Source organism: Aotus nancymaae, unplaced genomic scaffold (assembly GCF_030222135.1).
Source record: "Aotus nancymaae isolate 86718 unplaced genomic scaffold, 86718_ANA_hifiasm-v0.15.2.pri h1tg000102l, whole genome shotgun sequence".
NCBI classification, from domain to species: Eukaryota; Metazoa; Chordata; class Mammalia; order Primates; family Aotidae; genus Aotus; species Aotus nancymaae.
This window is the reverse complement of record NW_026988517.1, coordinates 1,683,379-1,708,286: the sequence shown is the minus strand read 5'-3', so window position 1 is coordinate 1,708,286 and position 24,908 is coordinate 1,683,379. Positions and strand designations below refer to the sequence as shown.

The 24,908-nt window shown below is 47.8% G+C and overlaps 2 protein-coding genes across 4 annotated transcripts in view; one reads left to right on the top strand and one right to left on the bottom strand.

Moving 5' to 3' along the window:
- LOC135272013 (polycystin-1-like protein 1) overlaps nucleotides 1–18,414 on the bottom strand; it is a 52,755-nt gene extending 34,341 nt beyond the window's left edge. The window contains 9 exon segments of the mRNA XM_064370137.1: nucleotides 2,467–2,673; nucleotides 6,722–6,854; nucleotides 8,673–8,912; nucleotides 9,448–9,616; nucleotides 10,120–10,239; nucleotides 12,332–12,505; nucleotides 17,569–17,715; nucleotides 17,914–18,166; nucleotides 18,262–18,414. Coding sequence (XP_064226207.1) covers nucleotides 2,467–2,673; nucleotides 6,722–6,854; nucleotides 8,673–8,912; nucleotides 9,448–9,616; nucleotides 10,120–10,239; nucleotides 12,332–12,505; nucleotides 17,569–17,715; nucleotides 17,914–18,166; nucleotides 18,262–18,414 — 1,596 coding nt within the window.
- A 38-nt stretch (nucleotides 18,415–18,452) lies between these two features.
- LOC135272039 (neuritin-like) lies at nucleotides 18,453–23,588 on the top strand. Of its 3 annotated transcripts, none has more exons than XM_064370179.1 (3): nucleotides 18,453–18,789; nucleotides 19,113–19,257; nucleotides 22,393–23,588. In XM_064370179.1, exons 1-3 carry the CDS (start codon nucleotides 18,744–18,746, stop codon nucleotides 22,619–22,621), a joined length of 420 nt encoding a protein of 139 aa, XP_064226249.1. In that variant the 5' UTR covers nucleotides 18,453–18,743; the 3' UTR covers nucleotides 22,622–23,588. The 3 variants fall into 3 exon arrangements, 2 of the variants coding, with proteins under 2 accessions (XP_064226249.1, XP_064226248.1); XM_064370178.1 differs by having other exon boundaries at nucleotides 18,453–18,932; XR_010340145.1 differs by lacking the exons at nucleotides 18,453–18,789; nucleotides 19,113–19,257 and adding an exon at nucleotides 21,399–21,828 and having other exon boundaries at nucleotides 22,393–22,479.
- The last annotated feature ends 1,320 nt before the right edge of the window (nucleotides 23,589–24,908 follow it).

The window sequence follows — 24,908 nt, the reverse complement described above, 5'->3', positions numbered from 1 at the left end:
CGCACCGTTTACCGCTGGACTCTCCCGCCCCGACCGGCTCACCGTCCCTCGTCTCCTTCTGCCCCCGCACGGGTTTGCCCCTGGACCCTCCCGCTGTGAGCGGCTCACCATCACTGGTCTCCTTCTGCCCCCGCACCGTTTGCCACTGGCCTCTCTGGACGCGACGGGCTCATCGTCCCTCGTCTCCTTCTGCCCCCGAACCATTTGCCACTGGCCTCTCTGGTCGCGACCGGCTCACTGTCCCTCGTCTCCTTCTGCCCCCGCACCGTTTTTCCCTGGACTCTCCCGCAGCGACCCGCTCACCTTACCTGGTCTCCTCCTGTCCCCGCACCGTTTCTGCTGGACTCTCCTGCCGCGACCGGCTCACCGTCCCTGGTCTCCTTCTGCCCCCGCACGTGTTTGCCCCTGGACTCTACCGCTGTGACCGGCTCACCGTCCCTGATCTCCTTCTGCCTCCGCACCGGTTGCCCCTGGACTCTCCCGCAGCGACAGACTCACTGTCCTTCGTCTCCTTCTGGCCACGCACCGTTCGCCGCTGGACTCTCCCGCCACGACCGGCTCACAGTCCCTCGTCCCCTGCCCCCGCATCGTTTGCCCCTGGATTCTCCCGCCGCGACCGACACACCGTCCCTGGTCTCCTTCTGCCCTCTCATCGTTTGCCGCTGGACTCTCCCGCCGCGAACCGCTGACCGTCCCTCGTCTCCGTCTGCCCCCACAACGTTTGCCCCTGGACTCTCCCGTCGCTACCGGCTCACAGTCCCTGGTCTCCTTCTGCCCCTGCACCGTTTACCCCTGGACTCTCCCGCAGCGACCCGCTCACCTTACCTGGTCTCCTTATGTCCCCGCACCGTTTGCTGCTGGACTGTCCTGCCGTGATCGCCTCACCTTCCGAACCGTTTGTCGCTGCACTCTCCCGTTGCGACCGGCTCCCGGTCCCTTGTCTCCTTCTGCCCCCACACCGTTTGCCCCGGACTCTCCCCCCCCCTACTGGCTCACCGTCCTTCCTCTCCTTCTGCCCCCGCACCGTTTACCGCTGGACTCTCCCGCCGCGATCGGCTGACCGTCCCTGGTCTCCTTCTGCCCCCGCACCGTTTGCCCCTGGACTCCCCGCCACGACAGGCTCACCATCCCTCGTCTCCTGCCCCCGCACCGATTGCCCCTGAACTCTCCTGCCTTGACCCGCTCACCGTCCCTCGTCTCCTGCCCACGCACCGTTTGCCCCTGGACTCTCCCGCCACGACCAGCTCACCGTCACTGGTCTCCTTCTGCCCCCGCACCGTTTGCCGCTGGACTCTCCCGCCGCGACCGGCTGACCGTCCCTCGTCTCCTTCTGCCCCCGCACCATTTGCCCCTGGACTCTCCTTCGGCAACCTGCTCACCGTCTCTCGTCCCCTGCCCCCGCACTGTTTGACCCTGGACTCTCCCGTCGCGATCCCTGGTCTCCTTCTGTCCCCCCACCGTTTGCCCCTGGACTCTCCTGCCGCGATCGGCTCACCGTCCCTCGTCTCCCGCCCCCGCACCGTTTGCCCCTGAACTCTCAGGCTGCGACGGGCTCAGGGTCCCTGGTCTCCTACCGCCCCAGCACCGTTTGCCCATGGACTCGCCCGCCGCGACCGGCTCACCGTCCCTGGTCTCCTTCTGCCCCCGCACCGTTTGTCCCTGGACTGTCCCGCTGCGACCCGCTCACCGTAACTTCTCTCCTTCTGCCCCCGCACCGCTTGCCGCTGGACTCTCCGGCCGTGACCCGTTCACTGTCCCTCGTCTGCTTCTGCCCCCGCACCGTTTTTCCGTGGACTCTCGGCCGCGACCCGCTCACCGTCCCTGGTCTCCTTCTGCCCCCGACCGGCTCACCTTCCCTCGTCTCCTTCTGCCGCCGCACCGTTTGCCCCTAGACTTTCTTCTACTCTTTGCCAAGCTGTTGCCCTTTCCAACCCCTTTGTACGTCTATGAACAGATTCTCTTTTCAGGACCCTCTTTCTCAAAGCGCACTCTAAAAAATGACCTCTCCCTCTTTTAACCCACATATTTTCGCCATTTTTCCAGCCAAAATCCACCAAGCACATGCTGAGAATCAAAGCGCCAAGAAGTCACTGTGAATGCCTCTCGTTTGCCCTGCCCTCTGACTGTCATCCCCTTTCCTTTCTGGGTGATTGGTCCCTAAATGGCAGGGCCATATATTCTCCTGACATCCCGGCACTAGCACAGGGCTTATTCAAATTAGGTACACAGGAAGGTTTTGTTCAGAAACGGGAAGGGGTTCTTCATCAATTGCTTTGCCAGCCTAACTTGCTCTCTTCGAGGGGAATTCATCATTTATCTTAAAATCCTAGCCAGATTTTTTTTTAAAACAGCTTCCCTTTTCCTGGATAGAAAGGTGTTGAATTACAAATGCTGAGCTCTTGCTCCAGGGCGATGGGAAGCATGGGTTTACACGGGGCTGGTAGAGCAGTAAGTCAGCGAGCTGACCTTGGCAAGGGCAGTGTAGTTCCCGTACTCCAGGGTGTGGCTTGGGAGGAGGAGGGTCTGTCCGTGAGTGTCCACAGCAGCAGGAAGGGAGACAGGGAGCCCGTCAGAGTCCACCAACTTCCAGGTATAAGAAAGACCTTGGAAAATGTCACAGAAGACTGCAGCTTTAAACGTCACTTCCAGCCTCACGGGCTGAGACCTCCATATCTAAGTATCAAGAAGAGAAGATATCTCATTAAAATGTCCATCACGTCTAATGCACTGGTAAATTACTAGAAACTTAGTCTTAACTTTAGATCTCCGATTATCTGTTTGCAAATTCACAGAATGGTATTCTTAGGGCTGGACTTTAGACTACACCAGAATAAAAGTACATCTGTTTTATAGACAAAAATAAAAGGTAAACAAAACAAAATAAAAATAGTAAGTAAATATTTATATATTCATAATGAGAAAAATCTTCCTATGCATAAAATTAATGGAAAAATAGCAAAGATATCTGCTATTTGATTACATAGAAAATTTAAGCTTCCAAATATCAAAAATATAAATGTTATGCTCCTGGGTTTTGGCACCTATGTGTGTGTGTGTTTGTGTACATATATATACACATATATGTATGTATATACATATATGTATGTATATACATATATGTATATATATGTAAAAATTTATATATACACATGTACATATATATGTATGTATATATAAATTTTGAAAATCAATATAATAAGAAAGTCATTTGCAATATACATGACAGATATTTGCTTTCCCTATTTTTTTCTTTGCTGAAATATTCTGAAGTCATTCCCAGAAATCATGAAATTTAACCCCTAAATACTAAATATACATCTAATAACTAAGGGAATTTTCCTACTAAACACAATACTGCTATCTTACCTTAAAAATAAACAATAATTTCTTAATATAATCTAAATGTTGCTTATGATCACATTTCTCGTATCGTTTCCAAAACATATTTTTGTGCAATTGTTTGATTTGAGATGCGCAAAACTTCTTTGGTTAAAAAAAAAAAAAAAGGAGAGAGGAGAAAAAAGTTTTCTTATCAGCTAGAACTATGAGGTTTTCTAAACTACAGTTTGTTCAGAAACATAAGAATAAATGTTTAATTCTTTCCCTTAATTACTAACATTCAGAGTAAGAAGTTGGGGCACTAGTTACTTCCAATGGTGACCAGTGTGTTCTGTGTGTCTGCCTGCTTGGTGGGTACAGGAGAAGCTTCTCTTTCTCTTTCAGCATAATTATTTTTAAAACATTAGCATTATTCATTCAATCGTAGATGTTATCTTTTCCACGCTCCAAGTGGCCCATCTGGGCCTGGGGCATTCTCTTTGGCCTGGCTCTGGTAACCTTCTCATATGACCCTGCTAGTCTTTGAAAGTGATGGTTTGTGGCACTATTCTTTCTACTTTCATTTATGCTTTAAAATTTTCATAACAAAGAATTTTAAATGTAAATAGTAACTGATACATATATAGAAAGCATATTTGCTCACTTTAATAAGCCAATAAGGACAGGATATATGGGGAAATATTAGTGTCTACCCATCCATATCCCTTGTCCTTCCCAGCTGCTCTGTCTTTCAGAAGCCCCTCCACACCCTTTACTTTGAGCTGGAGCCAGATTCCAACTCAAGCATGGAGGAGCAAGCGAGGCTAGGGGGCTTCAGGATGGAGTCTCGGCCTGACCGGGTGCCTCCACCCTGGGGCAGACACTGGGTACAGAGGCTCCCCTTGGAGGGTTTTTTTTTTAATTCCTAAAGTTTCCATAAAAATAAAAATTGGAAAGTTTCCATAAAAATAAAAAATCAGCTGGAGGCAGCTGCGAAATGGGATTTTAAGAAATTTTGGTGCTCATTATAAATGAATTTTTACTTTTGATATCCTTTAAGTGACTTTATAATTAAATTACCTTTCAATTACTTTTTATTGTTTCTATTCTGAATACGATATAATTCTAAGATTTGTCACAAAACTGCCCAGATTTATATGGGTTACAGCAAATTTTAATACTAGGATGCCAATTTTTAGCTCATTCATAATAATAAACATTAAAAAATACTAAATGCCTAGTGAGGGTGAGAGTTGGTCCGTCGGTGCAGATGCATGTAAGTTGCTACAAGAACATCTCTAGGCTTGTTGAGGTTCTGGGAAACGCATTGTGCCCTTCAATTCTGTAACTTGCAGTCATTATTCCTATGAAAAGGCCACACACTTGCAGACCAGTGTGCAAACAGTGTAATCGCCAACTTATTTGCAGCAATAGGAAACTAGAAACTTGGCGAGGCACAGTGGCTCATGCCTGTAATCCCAGCACTCTGGGAGGCCAAGGCAGGTGGATCGTCTGAGGTCAGGAGTTTGAGACCAGCCTGATTAACATGGTGAAACCCTGCCTCTACTAAAAATACAAAATTAGCCAGGTGTGGTGGTATGTGCCTGTAATTCCAGCTATTCGGGAGGCTGAGGCAGGAGAATGGCTTAAACCCAGGAGGCAGAGGTTACAGTGAGCCAAGATCATGTCATTACACTCCAGCCTGGGCAACAAGAGTGAAACTCTGTCTCAAAAAAAAAAAAAGAAAGAAAGAAAGAAAGAAAGAAAGAAAGAAAGAAAGAAAGAAAGAAAGAAAGAAAGAAAGAAAGAAAGAAAGAAAGAAAACTGGAAACAACAATTGTTCAATCAGAGGACTTTATAAAATGATGCATAATTTGTATACATTATTTAACATTAGGACACCATTAAAAACATGTAATCAAAAGGCTGCTTACTAACAAAAGAGAATGCTCACACTGCAACCCAGGTTTGTGACAAACACACATACCACACATAAAAAGCCTCAGAAAAATACGGAAAAGAAATACATCAGACAAAAGTGGCTATTGCCTACTGCTTGGATTTCAGATGATTTCATTTTTTTTCTTTATACTTTTAAAAAACATATAAAATAAATAAAAAATGACCAGGCAGGGTGCTTCAGGTCTGTAATCCCAGAGCTTTGGGAGGCCAAGGTGGGTGGATCACTTGAGGCCAGGAGTTTGAGACCAGTCTGACCAACATGGCGAAACCCTGTCTCTACTAAAAATATAAAAATTAGCTAGGCATGGTGGTGCATGCCCGTAATCCCAGCTACTTGGGAGGCTGAGGCAGGAGAATTGCTTGAAGCAGGGAGGCAGAGGTTACAACAAGCTGAGATTATGCCACTGCACTCCAGCCTGGGCAAGAGAGTAAGACTGTCTCAATAAAATAACAATAATAATAATATTATTATTATCAATATTGGTTTCTGTGTTTTATAGATAAAATTAAAAATGTTTTACAGATGAAAAACTCAAGAAAACCACTCTGTCCCAAGGTTCAACCTAACGGGAGCCGGAGCCCTCCTGCCTGGGGTGTGTGCTTTTTCCTGCTGTGCCTTTTGCTTTAGTCCCTTTGCTGTTTGGGTCCATCTCTCACACCCAGAGAACACGTTCCCTCAGCACGCAGACCTGCCTAACAGTGTGGGTGCTTGCTGGCCTAAAGGTGGGCAGGGGTCTTGCCTGTGTGGGGGCCATGACCCTCTCTGGAGTGTCTTGGGAACTTGGTCTCTCCACACTAATCTCCACCAGCACACATGGGGGGCTGACCTCTCAGGGCCAGATGCCATAGAAAGCATTTTAGCAAATGCAGCTCAGTCACGGATTTTAATTCCCATGTGTCATTTGAGCACCTTTGCCCTGAAAAGGAAACTTTGCTATAAATCACAGGCCTCAAAGGAATGAAGGAAATATAAAGCAATCCTATTTTTTCTAATCCAGAGTAGGTTTTCAACAGATAACTGATCATGTCCTTTCATTTTGGTGCCACATACATTTAAATGTTTCATTCTCCTGAAAATGCTAAAGTTCTTAGCACAATCAAAAAAAAAAAAAAAGAAAGAAAATTAAAAAAAGGAAAAAGCTCCTTAAAGTGAGCCATGCTGAATGCCAGAGTAATGCAGGTGAATAAAGAACTTATTCACATGCCAGACCCCAGAAACAATGCTGTCTCCTCCAGTCCAGGCTGGGGTAGCCCTCCTTCCCCCGAGGACCCAGGCCACCCCCTCTGAGGCCCTTATAGACACTCCTTTGTGTAAATTGCAGCAGGATAAACTGGACAAAGCCTCGCTTCATTCCCCAAACTCTCGCCCCTCCAAACAGTGGTCCCAACTCAGAGGGAGGATGAAGAGGCTGGTCAAGGATTTCCCAGACTCCGAGCCTACCTGGATTTTCCCAGGCCCCATGTTCTTCACCAGGGGTGGCTGGCAGGGCTTGCACATGATGAAAAGTTGCTTTCTTAGGATGGAGGCACTGACGTTATTGAAGGCAAGGACCTCGACTGTAAATTCTCCTTCTCTGGTAGGGTGGAAAGCACAGAAATGAACAGATTGATATTGCTGGACATCAGGCTTTCATTCACTCTTCATACCTACCCCATCTGCAGAATTATAGTATTTGACAGCAAGTCATCCCAATGAATAAGAACAGAAGAGGCAAGGGTCACAAGATTGATTTCCACAGAGGTGTTTCATCATTTAACCAACAGACTGGCTCCCCAAGTAGCCTGTGCCAGGCCAAATACCAAACTCCCAGACCGACGTCACATGCTATATTCAAACAATACATCCATGTGAAGGGCATGTTGCTTCCTTCTTTGGGCAACCCTCCCCACAGCCATGGCCTGGCCCCCTCTTGACAACAGAGCAATATATTTTCCCTGTGTGATGGGTACCCTAACCCATAACTGGGGCATCTTTGGGCATGGTCTTCCTGTTCTATTTCCTGCTCCATGGATCCGTTTTTCTGATCAGTTTCTCAGGGTAGTAAAAACTGAGGAAGGGCAAGCTAGATCCATAGCCCGTCTCCAGGGGAGGGGAGTGGGTCACAGCTGTGGAGAGATTCAGGACAGTTGGAGGAGTGAGCTGGGTAGCTCCTGACCCAGCAGGTAGTGCTTTATTAGGAAATACATGCTTATTTTGCAAATGTTGCAACATGGATAATTACTTCTGAATTTGAAACAGAAAAATATTCCCATCAGAAGACCACAAATTTGAGTCTGCAAGGACCAGAATATCACTTGCCATCCTGGAACTCCAGCAAGAAAGGTAGGGTCTACTGATAAGAACGAAGACTGGATGGTTGTCTCAGGTTGTCAGACAGCCTAGGGGACACTCTAGAGATGGCAGTGGAGCCACCGAATAAGCCATGTCACTTCCACCGGGCACAAAAGGGCTCCTGGAGCTACTGAATACATCACCAGGTACCTAGGCCACCACATGCTCAATTGAGCATGCAGCAGTCTACAAGCCACTACTGCTCAATTCCTCATGTGAAAATCTATTTCTGATGAAAAAGTCCCGGATCCATAGTTAGTGATGGGGCTATTCCATCCCCATCAAAGCACAGAGAGGCTGCAGTGTGGGTTCTCGTGGAAATCCTGCACTGGGGGAAGTCTGCAATCTTTCCCTGATGCCACTGCCTAAGTGAACCTCATTTTCTAGATACTTCTGCATGTTTTGATATTTCCCTACAGCAACATAAAGTTTTGATGCCAGCCTGAGGCTCGGCCTTGGCCATGGGTGTCTCCCCACTGGGGATTTGACCCACTTGGGTCCTAGAACTCGCCCTAGAGGCTCGGCTGGGAACGAGTGGTCCAGCCAGTCTGCACCTCATCATATGTCCATAATGCTCAGTAAATACAGTTAAAGGACAGAGTTCATGCTCTTCCATATGACATCAAGGCCCTTCACAATCTGCCAACCTACACTCATCTCTCCCTTCTATATACATCTTGCCAGTCAGTCCAAACATCTCCCATTGGCACCTCACCTATCGCCTGTGCCCAGGTGCTTGTCTGTTTGGGATCCTCTCTCCTGTTTCCCTTTGGCATGCTCCTACTCAAGATTTCACTCTCAAGGAGCCATCCCCACCACACTGCAGGTCTCCTGTGCAGTCACAGCCCCTGTACTGAAAGCAACTCTTTTCTCTTCATCTTTCCCCTGGACTAGGAACTCCTTGAGAGGCATGGCCGGGTATTATTTGTCTCTGTGTAATCATCTGTCACCTACATTGATGAAAGGCAGGTCTCTATGGGGAACCCAAGGGCTGATGCCTTAAGACTCTGATCACAGGCGCTGTCTGTAGAGAGCACTCCCCTGCCTTGCAGTGGCTCACCTACTGTAGACATGGCTGCTGGAGCTGCTCCCCAGGCTGACGGTGCCATCCCCAAAGTCCCACAGGTAGGCAACATCTGTGCCGAAGTTGATCCTGCACTCAAAGACCACACTGGTGTTTACCAGAGCTGATGAGGGGGACATGAGCCGATTGGCCACAATTTTCTTCTGCACCCTGATGACGTAGGGCTCAGAGACCACACTGCTGATCCTGTTGGAAGCCTTAACCATCACATGATACCTGCGGGATGGGGACAGGAGGGCAGAGAAGGCAGATGGCAAGACAAGAACAGGGTCAGAGCTAGAGAAACCGTCTGTTTTACTTCAAAAGGAAGGCAGGGGAGGGGAGGCATCATTTAATTTGTAAGAACTACCAAAGTATCCAGTGGTTTTCATCTCATTAAGAAGGAAGCTGATATTTTTGACTATCTCTTCTTCATTATTTAATTCAGTTCTCAAAGCAGTGCAGGTAAGGATCATTGCCCTTCCTTAGATGAGGAATTTCTTAGGTCACATGTGTGGCCGAGATAGAATTCAAACCTAGGACTGTCTGCTTGAAAGCCCTACACCATTTCCTTTAGTACAAGCTGAAGAGAGATGAACTAAATCTTCCTTTAAATCTTATGTTTGAATTCACTTCACAGAAGGACCTAGTGGCCCATTATAATACAAATGCAACAGCCATAAGATGACTTCAGTAGCAGCCTCATGATCTTAAGACTGAGTAGAGGCTGAGGTACAAACAGCTACGGAGCAGGACTGCTACTTTTACTGACCATTGGGGGATGCTGAGTCTTTTTTTAATGCTTCTTGAAGTTGTCCTAACTGTTGGATCCCCTCCAAAATACCACTCAAACTCCAGGGGTATCGTTTCCTTGGTAATAGCTGCAAATGCAATGTCTGTGTCTGTGGCAAACACAGTTCCATTTGTGTAGACAGAGACAGCTGTGGCAAAAGAAAGCATGTTGTGGCTATGTCAACACAGAAAGGCTGGAATCTCCAGAGAAACTGTACCTCTACTTTCCCACTTGGTCATGGGTTTGAGTGACGGTGAGGAGCCTCTGACACACATGCAGGCTGAGGGCAAGGATATAGCTGTGGGGACGAGGTAGGCAGTGCTGGCCCCCATTCAAAGGCCCTCACAGGAGGAGCTCCTAAGGCCATAGGGAGTCCTTTTGGGAGTCTGCTAGAAAGGGTTTGGCATGTGGAGCTGGTAGATAACTGTCCCAATAACCCACCTTCCCATTCCTTCAGATGGGAGCCTTAATGCCTGTGGTTTCAGAAAAGATCCAGAACAAATGGCAGGTGAACAAAGAACCTGCTCAAGGTGAATGGGGCTCTCGGGCAGAGCTGATAACAAAAACCCAGCTCTGCCTATGGCCTTCCTAATCTCAGCTGACCGCAAGAGGGAGGTTTTTGTTAAATCTGGAATTAAAACAAAGACATACATTGCATCTTATACCAGACAGTCGTGCCATGCCAAGCCTGGCTGTCACCCACTTGACTTGGAGAAATAAAGGACACGTTATACGAAGGAATAGATGGAAAGTGATGTATAACAACAGTGCCTAAAATGAGAAAAGAAAGAAGAGAAAAAGTCTTAAAATTAATTCACTTTTCTCATACAACACAGTCAATATTTTTCAATTTTAACTTTCCCTCTTTGAATCCCAATAAATTTCAAAATTCTAAGCATGTGCTCTGAAATCAGACATACCTGAGAAATGTAAACTTAGTCATAGAATTTGTTATTAAATTTTTCTTTGTATATTTTCTTTATCTGAGAACTCCCTGCATGGTATTAAATATGTTAATTCCTTTGAAATATGTCAATTACTTTGATAAATGGCCTTGTTTTAAAGTATTTCTCAATATGTACACTAAGTAGTCTTCACTTCACAGTAGTTCTTAAATAGGGGTCTACAGATAGGCCTCATGCATTCAAGTCCTATAAGACATAATGTAAGATTGTGCATATATGTATATATACATGTACACACGCCATACACATACCACACATATAGCATATATACACATATACACACACCATACACACACCATACGCAGCACATGCACCCATACACACCACACACATACCACACGTGTACTCCTACATACACACCACACAGGTATTATGTACATTCATATGGAGGTGGATAGCAAACACTGAATCAGATTCTGAAAGAGTACTGTGATGTCTAAGAAGATTTAGAGCAACTCATTTATCATAAAAGGCTATTAAGCAAGGAGGGTTATTTATTATTACTACTGTTCTTCTGCATAGTTTTCTTTTTATAAAGAGAAGATATTTGCTTATAACAGAGATCAAGTGGAATGGATATTCTGTCCTTCATCAATGCATCAGAATTTTTGAATATCATATGACTAAAAATCAATATCATATGATAAATAAATATCACATGGTCTCATTAACATGTCTGAAAATTAATTCTGAGCACAATCTGATAATCAAAAGTGTTTAAAAAGATACAATTTACAGATTTGCACAAGCATATTATCAATCTGTGGGGCTGAATACAAACCTGGACCTTCCTATTCTAAATCCTGGCATGGAGCCATTGGAGATTTACAAGAATTGTGCTCTTGCTCTGGCTAGACGTGCTGCTTATTTATTCAGGTTTAGATAAGACAAGTCAATAGGAATGGCTGACTGGCTAGTTAGGGTAAGCAAACATGTTAAAAAAAATCCTTCCATGTATATTTCATAATTTCTTGGATGGAGAGTTTCTCACTAGTCTGATTGTGAACATGTACAGCCACTGTGTGGAACAGTTGGAAAGAATTCTTAGATGGATGAGTTCACTGGAACTCATCCCTCCATTGGCTCCTCCTTCCTTCTGTTTCTGGGAAACCTAAGCCCATCATTCCATCCACGTAGGCTGGGCACTTTGGGAGTGCCTCTGGCTGGCTTCCCATTTGCTCTGCTGTAAAGTGTAGGGACTCTTTTCTCTACAGTAAGTGGCTGGAGTTCCCTATTCCCACTCCCACTGGCCTCTGAGCTTCCGGTTCCTCCCTCTACAAAACTTACATAAAGGGAATACCTCCCTTAGAGGTAGCTGTATGGATAAAATGAGGTGACACGCATGAGGCATTAGCAGTGGATAAAGTGGAATGGATATTTTGTCCTTCGTCAATGCGTCAGTACGCACCTGGCACACTCAGTGAGCACTGGATGCTTTCTCAGCTACGTGTTTGGCTCAAGGCCAGGCTGTCTGAGCAACATGTCTCTCCTATAGGGCCAGCCTGTGCTGCAAGGCTCATCATGTATGCTAGCTCCCACCTCAGATACGCCCTGTTCCCACAGTTAGCTAAAGTTCCTATCTCCTAAAATCTCCCAGCCCCTTAGCCATGTCCTTCCTAAGCATTTTTAATGTCCTGTCTCATCTTGCTCCTGTGCATATCTTAATCCTTTCACTAGACAATAGATTCCTGGAGATGAAGACTTCGTATGACTTTATCTTCACGTTCCCCTAGAACACAGTATTCTGCAGAACATATTTTCTGAATTAGGGAAGAATGAATGAAGAATATTGTATCGAATTTAGAACTGCTATAACCTGAACAGTATAATTAAAGCAGAGACACCTGCTTCATTTATAGCTAAGGTGTGCTCGCTCAGACTCCAGACGCAGGTCTTACTTTTCTGATTCACTTGAGAGTCAGCAAAGACAAGCACCTCATCCTCATGGACACTGCTGGAGTTCATGAACACAGACATGGCCTCATGGCCGATCTCCACATAATAAGGCCCAAGCTCCACTTCGGTTCCATGAAACTCATTATAAATAACAGCCTTGAGCATACAGACTCCTTCTGGAAAAATAAGAAAGAACAGACATTTGATGAATTTTTAACAGCAGGCATAACAGTTAACATTTGTAGAATGGCCCTAATGGGTGACTAATATGGGAACCTATACAGGAAAGGTGATCTTTCTTATCTCTTGTAGCAGCAGGGCCATTTCACAGACATGTGACCCATACTGTTGCATAGAGTCCCACAAGCAACAGAGCTATGTGAGTGATTTAATGCTCAGCTATCTTGAAATTCTTCATAATTGTTTTTAGCAAGGGGTCCTGCATTTTCATTTTCCACTGGGCCTTGAGAATTATGTTGCCAATCCTGTGCAGCAGGAAATATTCATAAGGATGAAAACAGATACTGGTTATCCCACAGCTAGATAAATAATACTTAAACAGCCAAATGGGAGTATATCAAATAACTATTTTGGTGGATGACAAAAATGGCCCCAAACCCTTCCCCTTTTTTTCCCCACACACTTACAATATAACTGTAATATGACACTGTGGTTCCTCTCATTAGGTGGTGAAGTCTATTGCTTCACCCTTCAAATCAGTGCAAATATTGTGGCCAATGGATTTACAAAGTGTTTGCACATCAGGGCTTGCCCCCTCTTTCTTGTCTTGGGACCCCTGTCATTGCTACCATGTGAAATAGCCCAGCCAGGTCTGCTGAAGGATGAGAGACACATGACTGAGTCCCTCCATGGCCCCAGCCAAGGGTCAGTCACCTCCAGGAGAAGAGCCACCTGGCTGATTGGCAACTGGTCGCAGATCTGTGAGTGAGTCCCTCTAAGACCAGTTCAGACCTGAAGAACTCCCAGCACAAGTTAGAAAAGGTAGTTTATATATAGTTAAGAATGCAATCTATGGACTCAGAGGAATTTGGCATTGGAAATCTTTGTGAGCAAATCTTAGGCATATCTTATTTTAAAGCTGACTTTTTTTTTTTTTTTTTTAAATGGAGTTTGACTCTGTCACCCAGGCTGGAGTGCAGTGGCACGATCTTGGCTCACTGCAACCTCTGCCTGCCAGGTTCAGGTGATTCTCCTGCCTCAGCCTCCCAAATAGCTGGGATAGCAGGTGTCCACCACCACACCCAGCTAACTTTTTATATTTTTAGTAAAGACGGGATTTCACCATGTTGGCCAAGCTGGTCTCAAACACGTGACCTCAGGTGATCCACCTATCTCAGCCTCCCAAAGTGCTGGGACTACAGGCATGAACTACCGCACCTAGCCTCAAGTTGACTTTAGACTTAACCCCTGATAGGAGATGTAAATCCCTCATATAATATGGATGTTTTCCTCTCCCTAATCTCATGTCGAATTGTAATATCCAAAGTTGGAGGTAGAGCCTGCTGGAGGTGACTGGATCATGGGAGTGGGTTTCTCATGAATGGTTTAGTACTATCTTTGGGTTTGCACAGACAAACCATAGCTCATATACTCAAGGCTAGAGCCTGGTCACCACCCTGTCAGAGCTTTTGGGAAAATTTTCCAACCACAATTTTGCATTCTATCTAGAATTCTGTATGTCATACACCATAGCAAGTATTATATTGGTATTTTAGAGTTAAATTTTTTATGACAAAATTATCACTCTTACTTTGTGCAAAATGGCTCCTTAAAACCCTCATATTATATCAGTTCACACTAATTTGAAAATCTTCTAAACATCCAACAAAATTGCAGGTGCTGCTACTGTAACCAGTACAAAGCTTCTGTTTGCTTCAGAAATTCTCAGATTTCATATGGAATTAGTTTTAATGCTAATATTAACAAAAGTAGAAATAAATTGCATTAGAAATTATTAGTTACAAATGTTATACAATTATTTAAAACATAAATTATCAAAAAATATTTCTTGCTTGATGCCAACACTCACTTTACTAATAATAGAAACATTATACCTTTTACATTAATTACAATAAAAATTAATGATCCTTGATGGAATCAATTATGGGTTTTTAAATATATGTAATCAATTACAGTGATATACATTCCTATATTTTCCTCTGGTCCTTTCTTAAAAGTTGATGCTCTTCCAGCAACTATTTCTGTTTCCTATACTTCTCACTCTATATTCTCATAGAATTTCACTGTTTTAGCCACCACCTGATCACTTCCAGATATATTTCTCTAGCTCTGACATCCTTCCAAAACTTCACTCATCTACCGTAACCTCTTTTGAACATCCAAGTTATATTAACATTTCCAAAACAGAACTCACTATTTATTCTTCCCAATACATAGTCTACTTCTCTGAAATGCAAAATCTCAGTTTTGTGACACAACTGCCCACCTGTCACCCAAAACAGAAATCCAAGACTCACATTTGACTACTTGTTCCAAACTTCAAATCCTGATCATCATAGTTATAGCCACTGCCCTCATGCAACCCCTCATATTTGCTCCCTGGATACAGCAGCAGCCTTCTGACTAGTATCCCAGCCTCTGTTATAGAGCCTGGTGTACCATCACCCACACAGCCTAGAGCTAACTAAAGTGCAAACATGACCTCATGTCTCTCATATTTAAAATTCACCACTTTAAACACCTTATTCTGAATCTGCTTGGAGAACAGCACCCAAGACTCCCCACACCTTGATTTCTGCCACCTCTGCACCATCAACTCCTACCATATCTTCCTGTATGAGTTACGCTCTAGCACAGCCCAGCCCAAGGTGGGGACTTACATTCTATTTCTATTGGGCTGGGCTATGCTATAATGCAACTTGTATAGGAAAATTTTAAATTTTTCTAGTTACATTTAAAAAGTGAAAAGAAACAAGTGAAGTTGATTTTATTAATATATTTTATTTTGCCTAATATAAAATACTCATTTTACCATGTATTTAATTTGGAAAATTATGAGATATTTTACATTCCTTTTTTTGAATGAAGTCTTTGAAATCCAGTGTGTGTGTGTATACATTCTTTTTTTTCTTTAAGACAGAGTCTCACTCTGTCTCCCAGGCTGGAGTGCAGTGGTGCAATCTTGGCTCACTGGAACCTCTGCCTCCCAGGTTCAAGTGATTCTCCTGCCTCAGTCTCCCAAGGAGCTGGGATTACAAGTATGCACCACCATGCCAGGCTAGTTTTTGCATTTTTAGTAGAGACAAGGTTTCACCATACTGCCCAGGCTGGTTGCAAACTCCTGAACTCAAGTGATCCACCCACCTCAGCCTCCCAAAGTGCTAGGATTACCATGCCTGGCCCTCACTATATATTTTATACATAAAGCAAATATCTGTTTGAACAAGCCATATTTCGAGTGTTCACCAGTCACATGTGGCCAGTGGCTATGGATAGTGTAGTTCTAGCACTAATGAAATGCTTGATATTCTTCCTCATAGACTGTGCTTTTTCACGCCTTTGTTCTTTTTTCCAAACTTACTCACATCATTCTTTGAAATTCAGCTCAGACAGCCCTTCCCATCTCCCAAACAGTGCCAAGAACAGACACTCTTATTCCATTCATGCTTATATTCCATCCCATGGCAGTACCTCCCAAAGCACAATGAATGCTTCTATCTAAACTTTTGTCTCTAAGGCTAGAATATCAGATTCTCCAGAACAACATGCTACCAGATCTACTCATTTTTATACCCCAAGCATCTTGCAAAATGCTTGTACACAGCAGCAGACAGATACATGTTCTTTGAATTCACAGGATTCAGCGCACCACTGAAGCTGGAATGGAAAATGTAAATTGGGGGGTTCCCAAGTAAATATATTATATCCTTGGTTAATTAAAAAATGCAAAGTTATGGTATTGATCCAAGATGGCCAAATAGGAACAGCCCTGGAGTGCAGTTTCCAGTGAGAACAATGCAGAGGGTGAGTGATCACTGCATTTCCGAAGATTTTACTGCCCACAGACCAGGAGATTCCCAGGCTAAAAAGCCCCACAAGTTTCTAGCACGATGGTTTCAGCCAGCGCAGCGGGTCCCCCCACAAAAACTCACATAAATCTGGGTGGCCATTTCAACTGGCGCCTGGAACGCCTGGAAGACAGAGCCACCCATTCAACTGAAAAAAAGGCAGCTGAAACAGGGAGCCAGGGGATCTGGCTCGTGGGTCCCACCCCTACAAAGACCAGCAATCTGAAACGCTCTGGATTGAGAGTTTTGCAGCAAGTGCAGCTGGAACCAGAACAGTCCAGCTCTGTGGGGTTAAGGGTGTCTGCCACTACCGAGGCAGTCCACCATTACCGAGGCAGACTGCCATTACCGAGGCAGACCGCCATTACCAAGGCAGTCCACCATTACCGAGGCAGTTCTAACTGTACCTCTATAAACAAAACCACAAGGAAGTTCACACAGCAGCTGGCAGAGCCCACGGCAGCTCATCAAGGGTCACCCGCCAGAGCCTCATCTAAGCGGGGTTTTGGAAGGACAGCGAGGGACACAGGACTGCGACCTACTGGCACGCATGCGCCTGCAAAATCCATCCCGCGTGCAGCCTCCCAGCCTCCCAGAGAAGGATAGAGTCCAAGGAGTCACAGTTGCAAAAGAGAAATGTTCACGACTTCTTATTTTACACATGCACACACTCACACATGCGCGGTGTGCAGGGTCTTCTCCAGCAGCGCCTGGGAAGATAACGTGACGAGAGCGCTCCCGCCCCCAGCGAGCCCCAATTCCCCTTAAAAAAGTCAATGCATTTCAGGGGCTTCTTTCGCCACTGAGTTTTGGGGGTGTAGGTAAGGAGTGAGGAGAGACGTGGACAAGGAGATTGGACTTTATTTTATTTCGTTTCTTCGCATCAAAGCTGTATTTGTGACGTGTTATAGAGGAAGATGTGTGGGGTGTATTTCCATTTCGAACGAGTTCTCTTATAAAAAAGATTCGTTTAATCTTAAGATTTTACTTCAGTGTTCGATTTGTTAGTATTGTCGTCGCAAGGGTATTTAATTTTCGGTGTAAAGTGAACTGGGAGGTTTAAGAAGGGTTTACGTATCTGCCCCAGCGGAGGTCGAAGTTAACCTTGGTCCCTTCCCCAGCGCTTCCCGTTCCGGATTAAAAAGCGCAAGGCCCGCCTCGCTCTTCCTGCAGCAATCTGCAAACGGTACGCTCTCGCAGGCTGCTACGGGTTCGGTCACCTTCCTCTTCGGCTCCTGGCCCGGCGATCGGTGACAGGCGGCCGCGTGGGGGACTGGGGGAGTGAGGTGTCCGGTTTTCCTGGGACACATTCACACACAGGCGCAGCCGCCAGAATGCTGCAGAGGACCAGGCCGGCGCCCAGGGTCGTGGGCGCCAGTGCAGATTTCGATTCTGAGATGTACCCCTCTTTCCCCGCCCTAACGGGGTAGATCTGTGCTTCTCTGGCGCCCTCCCCGCGCCAGAGGTGCTCTGGGCCGCTAGGTACTCAGCCTCCAACCAGATTCGTCGGCCTCATGGTGGGAAGAGAAGGCCACTGCCGCGCGCGTCCACAGCCTGGAGCCAGTTTCTCCAGTCCGGCGCCTCGGGGTTTGGCCGCCCTGAGGCCAAGGGCTGGGACCTTGGTGCGGCCAGCGTTTCCTCCTCCGCCGCCGCCCCCGCCCAGCTTTTATCTCTGCCCCCTCGCTGCCGGTAGCCCTGAGCTGGGGCCGGGAGCCCAGGCGGCGGCGAGCTCGCTCTCAGCAGCGAGGCTGGGACCTGGAAAAGAACAGCCTCTCCAGGCTGCTGTCCCTAGTGGAGACGGGCTTTTCGGCGGCCGGGTGGGTTATTAAGGGTGTGTGGGGAGCTGAGTGGCGGACAGAGGAGGAGGAGAGGAGGCTCGAGACTCGTGGATTTGGCCTTTGCGGAGGTGACCCGGGCAGACTCCTCCGTGACCCCGCCCGGCCTCGGGCATTGTCCGCTCCAGACCACTCGTCACCCGCGCCTAGTCTCAGGACGCCTAGACTGCCCTCTTTCCAGTGGGGCGGGAGAGGGTGCATCCGAGGGTCTCACTCGGAATCAGATTCCACGGTAGGCAATCGGTTTTATAATGAAACAATCCATTCCGGTGACTGCTGGTGGCTTCCTGGAACTCTATTCGTTCATTCATTCAGCAGTGTTTGCTGAGCGCCCACCAAGGACCGAGCGCCAAGCTTGAAGCTTATTCTGTTGATGTGGCGTTGGGTTCAGCTGCGTGACCCCACTCCCTGCCGTTTCCCCACCCCGTTCTCGCCCCCGCACGCTGCAGCCCAGACCACTTCTGTCACCTCAAAATGGAAGATCGCTTTGCGAGAGCTGTGACAAGGGCTTGCTGGGGAAGTGTTGGGAGATGAAGGAGGGAGTGAGGAGAAAGAGAAATAAAACAGATGAGGGAGGTAAGAAGAGTGGGCGATGGAAACAGAAAAAGATATGGAGCGAGATGCGGGAGCGAGCTGAAGGAAAGAAATGGACTCACCTACCTCCCACCCACCCACACCTGCTCACACACTGACAATCTGCACTAGACGCGGCGCTGCAGGTCGGGCATTCCTGGGTTAAGTCTTTTATTCACCTTTATCACTGGCGCGCCCCGAGGCTGGGCGTTGGGGGAGGCCGCCCTTAGTGAGGAGGCCACGGGGAGCCTGGGTTGCCAAGGCGGGCAGTGGGGCGGCAGGGCGGAGTCATGGCGCTGCTGACTCGTGTTCCCTCCTCCTCGCAGCGTATCTGGTGCAGGCCGTGAGAGCAGCAGGCAAGTGCGATGCGGTCTTCAAGGGCTTTTCGGACTGTTTGCTCAAGCTGGGCAACAGCATGGCCAACTACCCGCAGGGCCTGGACGACAAGATGAACATCAAGACCGTGTGCATGTACGTGTCCTCTCTGGCCGGCTGGCTTCGATTTGGGGGGCACTGCTGAGGTCAGAGAGTGCCTAGCATCCCCGCCTGCGCTCAGCGTTCAGCGCCAGCGCGAATCCGAATCCACTCCCTCTTGCCTTCTGGCTCCCTGCTCCAGGCCTAGAACTAGGCCCAGGCTCCCGGGTTAGAACCTGCACTTCCCAAGGGAATCCCACAGCCCAGTGTGTGATATAGAGGAGGATCCTTCAATATAGACTCACTTCCAGCTCTACGCAGCCTCATGGGGGTGCACAGAGGTGCGCAAGTCCAACTTGCTGGGACCCAGGGCAAGGGGCATGGAGAGTTGCCACCAGTTCTTGGTGCTGCAAAATCTCTTTGCCTTGAAGTAATCTTTGTCATTCTTTCCTCTTGTGTGAAAGAGTGACCTGCCACGTACTCTATGAAGAACATTTGGCTTGGATTTGAGGAGTGTTTGGGGTAATGCTATATTTGCCTGAAAGAAAAGTTACTCATCTCTTCTGTTCATTTCCCTTGATAAACCACCCTCTAATACACACCAAGGAAATGCCGGTACAGCAAGAAAACACGGGTCTCCCTTCCCGTTTCTAGGAGAGAAGCTGAAACAATATCTTATTGTGTGCCAGTGACTTTATCCAAAAAGAGTAAGTCCAGGTGATGGTCCATTGACAGTCACTGTTGAGTTTATAGCAGATTCCAAGGTTTTGGATAGCCACCCTCCTTGTTTCCCTTGCCCCTTTGCATATCTGCACAGGTTCCCCAGACCTGGACAGCTTCAAAGGTAGAGAGAGATGGGTAGGAGTTCCTAGCCAGGCCCACTGGTGTTTTCTCAGAGGTTGACTGGAAAGCTCTGCTCCCACTGGCAATAAGGTAACCAGCAGAGCCCTGGTGCAGTGAACCTGCAGCAATTTAGCTGCTGCAGACCTTAGAAATGGCCCCATCCTCTGCAACACACATTCTTTTATTTTGCAGAAATCAGCTGTGTTCCCCCAACCCCAACAATAACTCTTCCAATAAAGGCAAGGCAAGTTATGTCCTTTACTCCCTGAGGTTAGAGTGACCATTTTCTATGCCATCATTTGTATACTATGAAGTCTTTCCTCTCTCCCTAACTGAGGGAAAGGGGACTAGTGGAAGGAGGGATGTTTGTTTAGGCTTTGATAAATTAAATGGGTTCCAACTTGGCTACTCTCTTTCCTAAATGCCCCAGTGCCTACTAGTAGCCAAAGCAGCTAAGTGCCTAGTCTTTCCTATCCTGAAAGTGACAAAGGCATTTAATTCTAAAAATCTGGTGATGGATAAGAATCTATCTATAAGGATAACAGAAGGTTGCTCTTAGAGCAGCTCCCAAATCCTCTGTCAATTGCTGGAACTTGTTTATTCCAAGCTATTTTAATTTTTAAGCAGAACTTTGGTCTTGGAAAACAGGAAAGTGAGAACTCCTCCCTGAGATCACAGGCCACAGCTGGGTCCTGGCTCTACTCAGTTGGGGGAGCTGGTTGCTGAACACCTAGCCGAAGCCCACCTCTGCTCAACCCCAGGTGGAGTCTGTCCTTATCTACGAGGTCCCTCAGCACCCTGTCCCCATCTGGGCATGCATAAAGAAAAGAGCAATTTAGGAATCCTTTGCCAGGTGCAATTCCACAGATGCTCTACAGGAGAGCTGTCCTCTCTGGGCCTCTTGATGTCCAAATTTTGCTGTTTCTTACAAGTTCAGAAACCTGGAAACCCTATGCCACAGTCCCTCCAGTCCTCCTAAATCAACACAGTGCCTGCCTTCAACGTGCTTACAGTCCAGGCAGCCAGCAGAAGGAAGAGAGAGGAGAAAATACAACCTAACTGTGTGAAGGGCAGGCGTCAGTGATCTGGTGCTCTGGTCCCGGGGGAGGTGGGGGCCAGGCCAGAGTTAGAGAGAGGCACAGATCGACCCAGCTCTGAAAGGAGACAGCGCCCCAGTAATCGATCACGGGTTGGAATTATATTTAGTCTCAGGATCTATTTTGGGTTTTCAGAAGAAAGGGGGACAATCAAAAGGGACAGGTTGGATGAAGGTTGTGGAGGCGGGTCTAGGAGCTGAGCCTGGGAGGAGGAAGTGGTTGAGTTAGGCGCAGGGCTCCGGGAACTGACAGCAAGAGGCGGACCGAGTGTGGTGGGGGGCGAGGGGGAGATCCTCGAGGGTTAGCTGCGGTGGCACCACTCCCTCCCCGCAGTTCCAGCCTTGGGGGCTGGTGCCCTAAAGGCTGTGGGGAGGAAGCCCCGGGGCTCCCAAGCCCACGAAAAAGATTGGTGAGGTTGAAAGAGGAGGGACCCAACTCTCAGGCCTGGGGCACTGGGATTTGCAAGAGCAGATGAAGGCTACGAAGCAGGGCCCAGGTGCCCGGCCACTAACACTCACCGACCCCGGGGAGGAGGGAGGCAAGCAAGAATCTCCAGGCCGAATCCGAGCCGGGGTCTGTGGAGACCAGAGGAGGAGAAAGAGGAAATGAGGAACAGAAGAGAGGAAAGCAGACGGAATGGAAGAGGAAAGAAAGGGAAAATCAGGAGAACGGAAAACAAAAGGAAGAGGTAATGGGTGGAGGGAGAGAATGAGGGCGAAGGCGAGAGTACCGCGGCCTGGAGAAGGAGGGAGACAGAAAGGGGCTCGGGGGAGGAGAATGCAAGAAGCCCCGAGGGGAGGGCGGTGCTCAGAGGTAGTAACCCGTATTGCAAGCTAAGAGGCATTAATGGGCGGCAGCTTGAGAGGCTTAGCACTGTTTTCCTAGCTTTCCCCTAGGAGGGCGAGCAATCTGTTTGTGGAGGCCGAGGTGCCAGCGCGCCGCAGCGGGTGCACGACCAGGCTCCCGGCTGCCGGGTGCTCTCCAGGCATCTGGAAGGGAAAACCAGGCAGGAGGGGGCGCCCCCCCCCCCCCACACACACCCGCTTTAGACAGCCGCTTCTGGGGTGGGCGGAGGTCCCGCGAGTCTCGACCTCTCGCAGCCCAGGGGCCGGGGCGGTGAAGAGGAGGTAGGGAGGGGACACCCCGGGAAGCTTGCGGGGCTGCGAGCCGGGAGGCGCTGGGGCGCAGGCCCGGGGTCCTCCAGGCTCCCCAAGTGAACCTACTTCTTCCGTTTTGTTCTGTTCCTCACCAGATACTGGCAGGATTTCCATAGCTGCACGGTCACAGCCCTTACGGATTGCCAGGAAGGGGCGAAAGATATGTGGGATAAACTGAGAAAAGAATCCAAAAACCTCAACATCCAAGGCAGCTTATTCGAACTCTGCGGCAGCGGCAACGGGGCGGCGGGGTCCCTGCTCCCGGCGCTCCCCGTGCTCCTGGTGTCTCTCTCGGCAGCTTTAGCGACCTGGCTTTCCTTCTGAGCGCGGGGCCAGCTCACCCTGCGCGCACACCCACACTCACTCCATGATCCCGGAAATCGAGAGGAAGATCCATTCGTTCTTTGGGGACGTTGTGATTCTCTGTGATGCTGAAAACATTCATATAGGATTGTGGGAAATCCTGATTCTCTTTTTCATTTCGTTTGATTTCTTGTGTTTTATTTGCCAAATGTTCCCAATCAGTGAGCAAGCAAGCACAGCCAAAATCGGACCTCAGCTTTAGTCCGTCTTCACACACAGATAAGAAAACGGCAAACCCACCCCATGTTTTAATTTTATTATTATTAAAATTTTTTTTGTTTGGCAAAAGAATCTCAGGAACGGCCCTGGTCCACCTATTATAATCATGCTAGTACCATGAAAAATGATAGGTTCCTCCTAACAGGAAGGTGAGGAGAGGAGAAGGCCAGGGGAATGAATTCAAGGGAGATGTCCACGGGCGAAGCATACGGTGAATAATTCACTCTCACGTCGTTCTTCCACAGTATCTTGTTTTGATCATTTCCACTGCACATTTCTCCTCAAGAAAAGCGAAAGGACAGACTGTTGGCTTTGCATTTGAAGGATAGGAGGGAGAGAGGGAAGGGGCTGAGGACATCTCTGGGGTAAGAGTAAAGGCTTCTAGAAGACATGCTGCTATGGTCACTGAGGGGTTAGCTTTATCTGCTGTTGTTAATGCATCCGTCCAAGTCCACTGCCTTTATTTTCCCTCCTCCCTCTTATTTTAGCTGTTACACACACAGTAACACCTGAATATCCAACGGTATAGATCACAAGGGGGGGGGGATGTTAAATGTTAATCTAAATATAGCTAAAAAAGATTTTGACATAAAAGAGCCTTGATTTTAAAAAAAGAGAGAGATGTAATTTTAAAAGTTTATTATAAATTAAATTCGGCAAAAAACCAGATTTGCTACAAAGTATAGAGAAGTATAAAATAAAAGTTATTGTTTGAAATGGGGGTGTCGTTTGTTTCCTACCCCAACCTTGCTTTCTTGGCCCAGTTCTCGGGGTACCTGAGGGGACATATGATTCCAGGTGATAAGCTCACCTGTTCAGAAAGCCGCTGGACAACTGCCACCTTCAAGCAGACCCTCCTCACTTAACGCCACTTGACCACTTCTCCGAAATCCTGCTTCCTTTAAAAAAAAAAAAAAAGAAAGAAAATGAAAGCTGTTTTTAAATTAATCAATTACAAAGCAGAGACTAATTGAGGTTTAGAGGAATTGGGCTTGCTCACACAGGCAGACAATGCCAGTGGCCGGCCGGCTGCCCCTGCCTCAGGCGGATCGGAGCCCTAACCACGATCCTAGCAGGCCCGGCCCTAACCACGATTCGCCTCTTCCTCTGCGGTGGCCAGAGGCAGCTTGCAAAGGAACCGTCATTAAGGGCTCCAGCAGAGGGGCCGAGAGGCTGTGTTCCCTGGCAGGGATCAGGCGAATCCTTTCATAATTAATAAGACAGCTCGGCTGAAACGGCGAGGAGACGGGCCCTATTGATCAGGCGGAAGGGCTGGTTCCACCTCTCCTATTTATAGGCCCCGCATGGCCTCACGGAGAAGCAAAGATTTTGGAGTAAACAGGGGCAGAGGCGACCCGGGTCCGGGGGCTGCAGGTCTGGAGTGTGCGTGTGGTGGTGGTTGGGGGGGGGGGTGCGGAGGAGAACTATGTGTAGGTCTCTGGGTTCAGAGAAATCGAAATCTGGTTTCTTGGAGAAGGTGGCTGTGGGAGGAAGTTGCAGGACCTCCCGAAGGTGTGTGGGGGAGGGAGGAGAATGGAGGGAGACCGAGGAGGCTGCAGCAGGTTCCCTCACGGAGAAGTCCGCAGCCCGCCGCGGGGAGGGTGCACCCGGGCTCTGAAATGCAATGTGTAAACAATCGCTAGTGTAACAGTTCATAAATCAAACCCAGTGGGTCGCAGCCCAATCTGCATTCACTCCACGGATTGAATTCCAGCAACACATGGGTCCCTGAGCCCGGAGCGCTGGAAGCTGTGCCGATTCTTAATGGCAGCATATATTATGGCCGCGCGCTCATGCACGCGCCGCGCGGGCCACTCCGGGGAATCATTTCGCCCGCTACCCTCCACCCAGTTCCCTCCTCCGTCGATCCCGGGTTCTCAGTCAAAACCAAAACTGATCCGCGCTACCTGCGCGGGGTGGTCACCCACCAGCAAACGCTCGGGGTTTAGGAAAATAGCTGCATTTTGTTGGTTTCGTTTCAATGGTTATTTTCGGTCTACATACAAATAGGATGATTCTAATCGGAGTT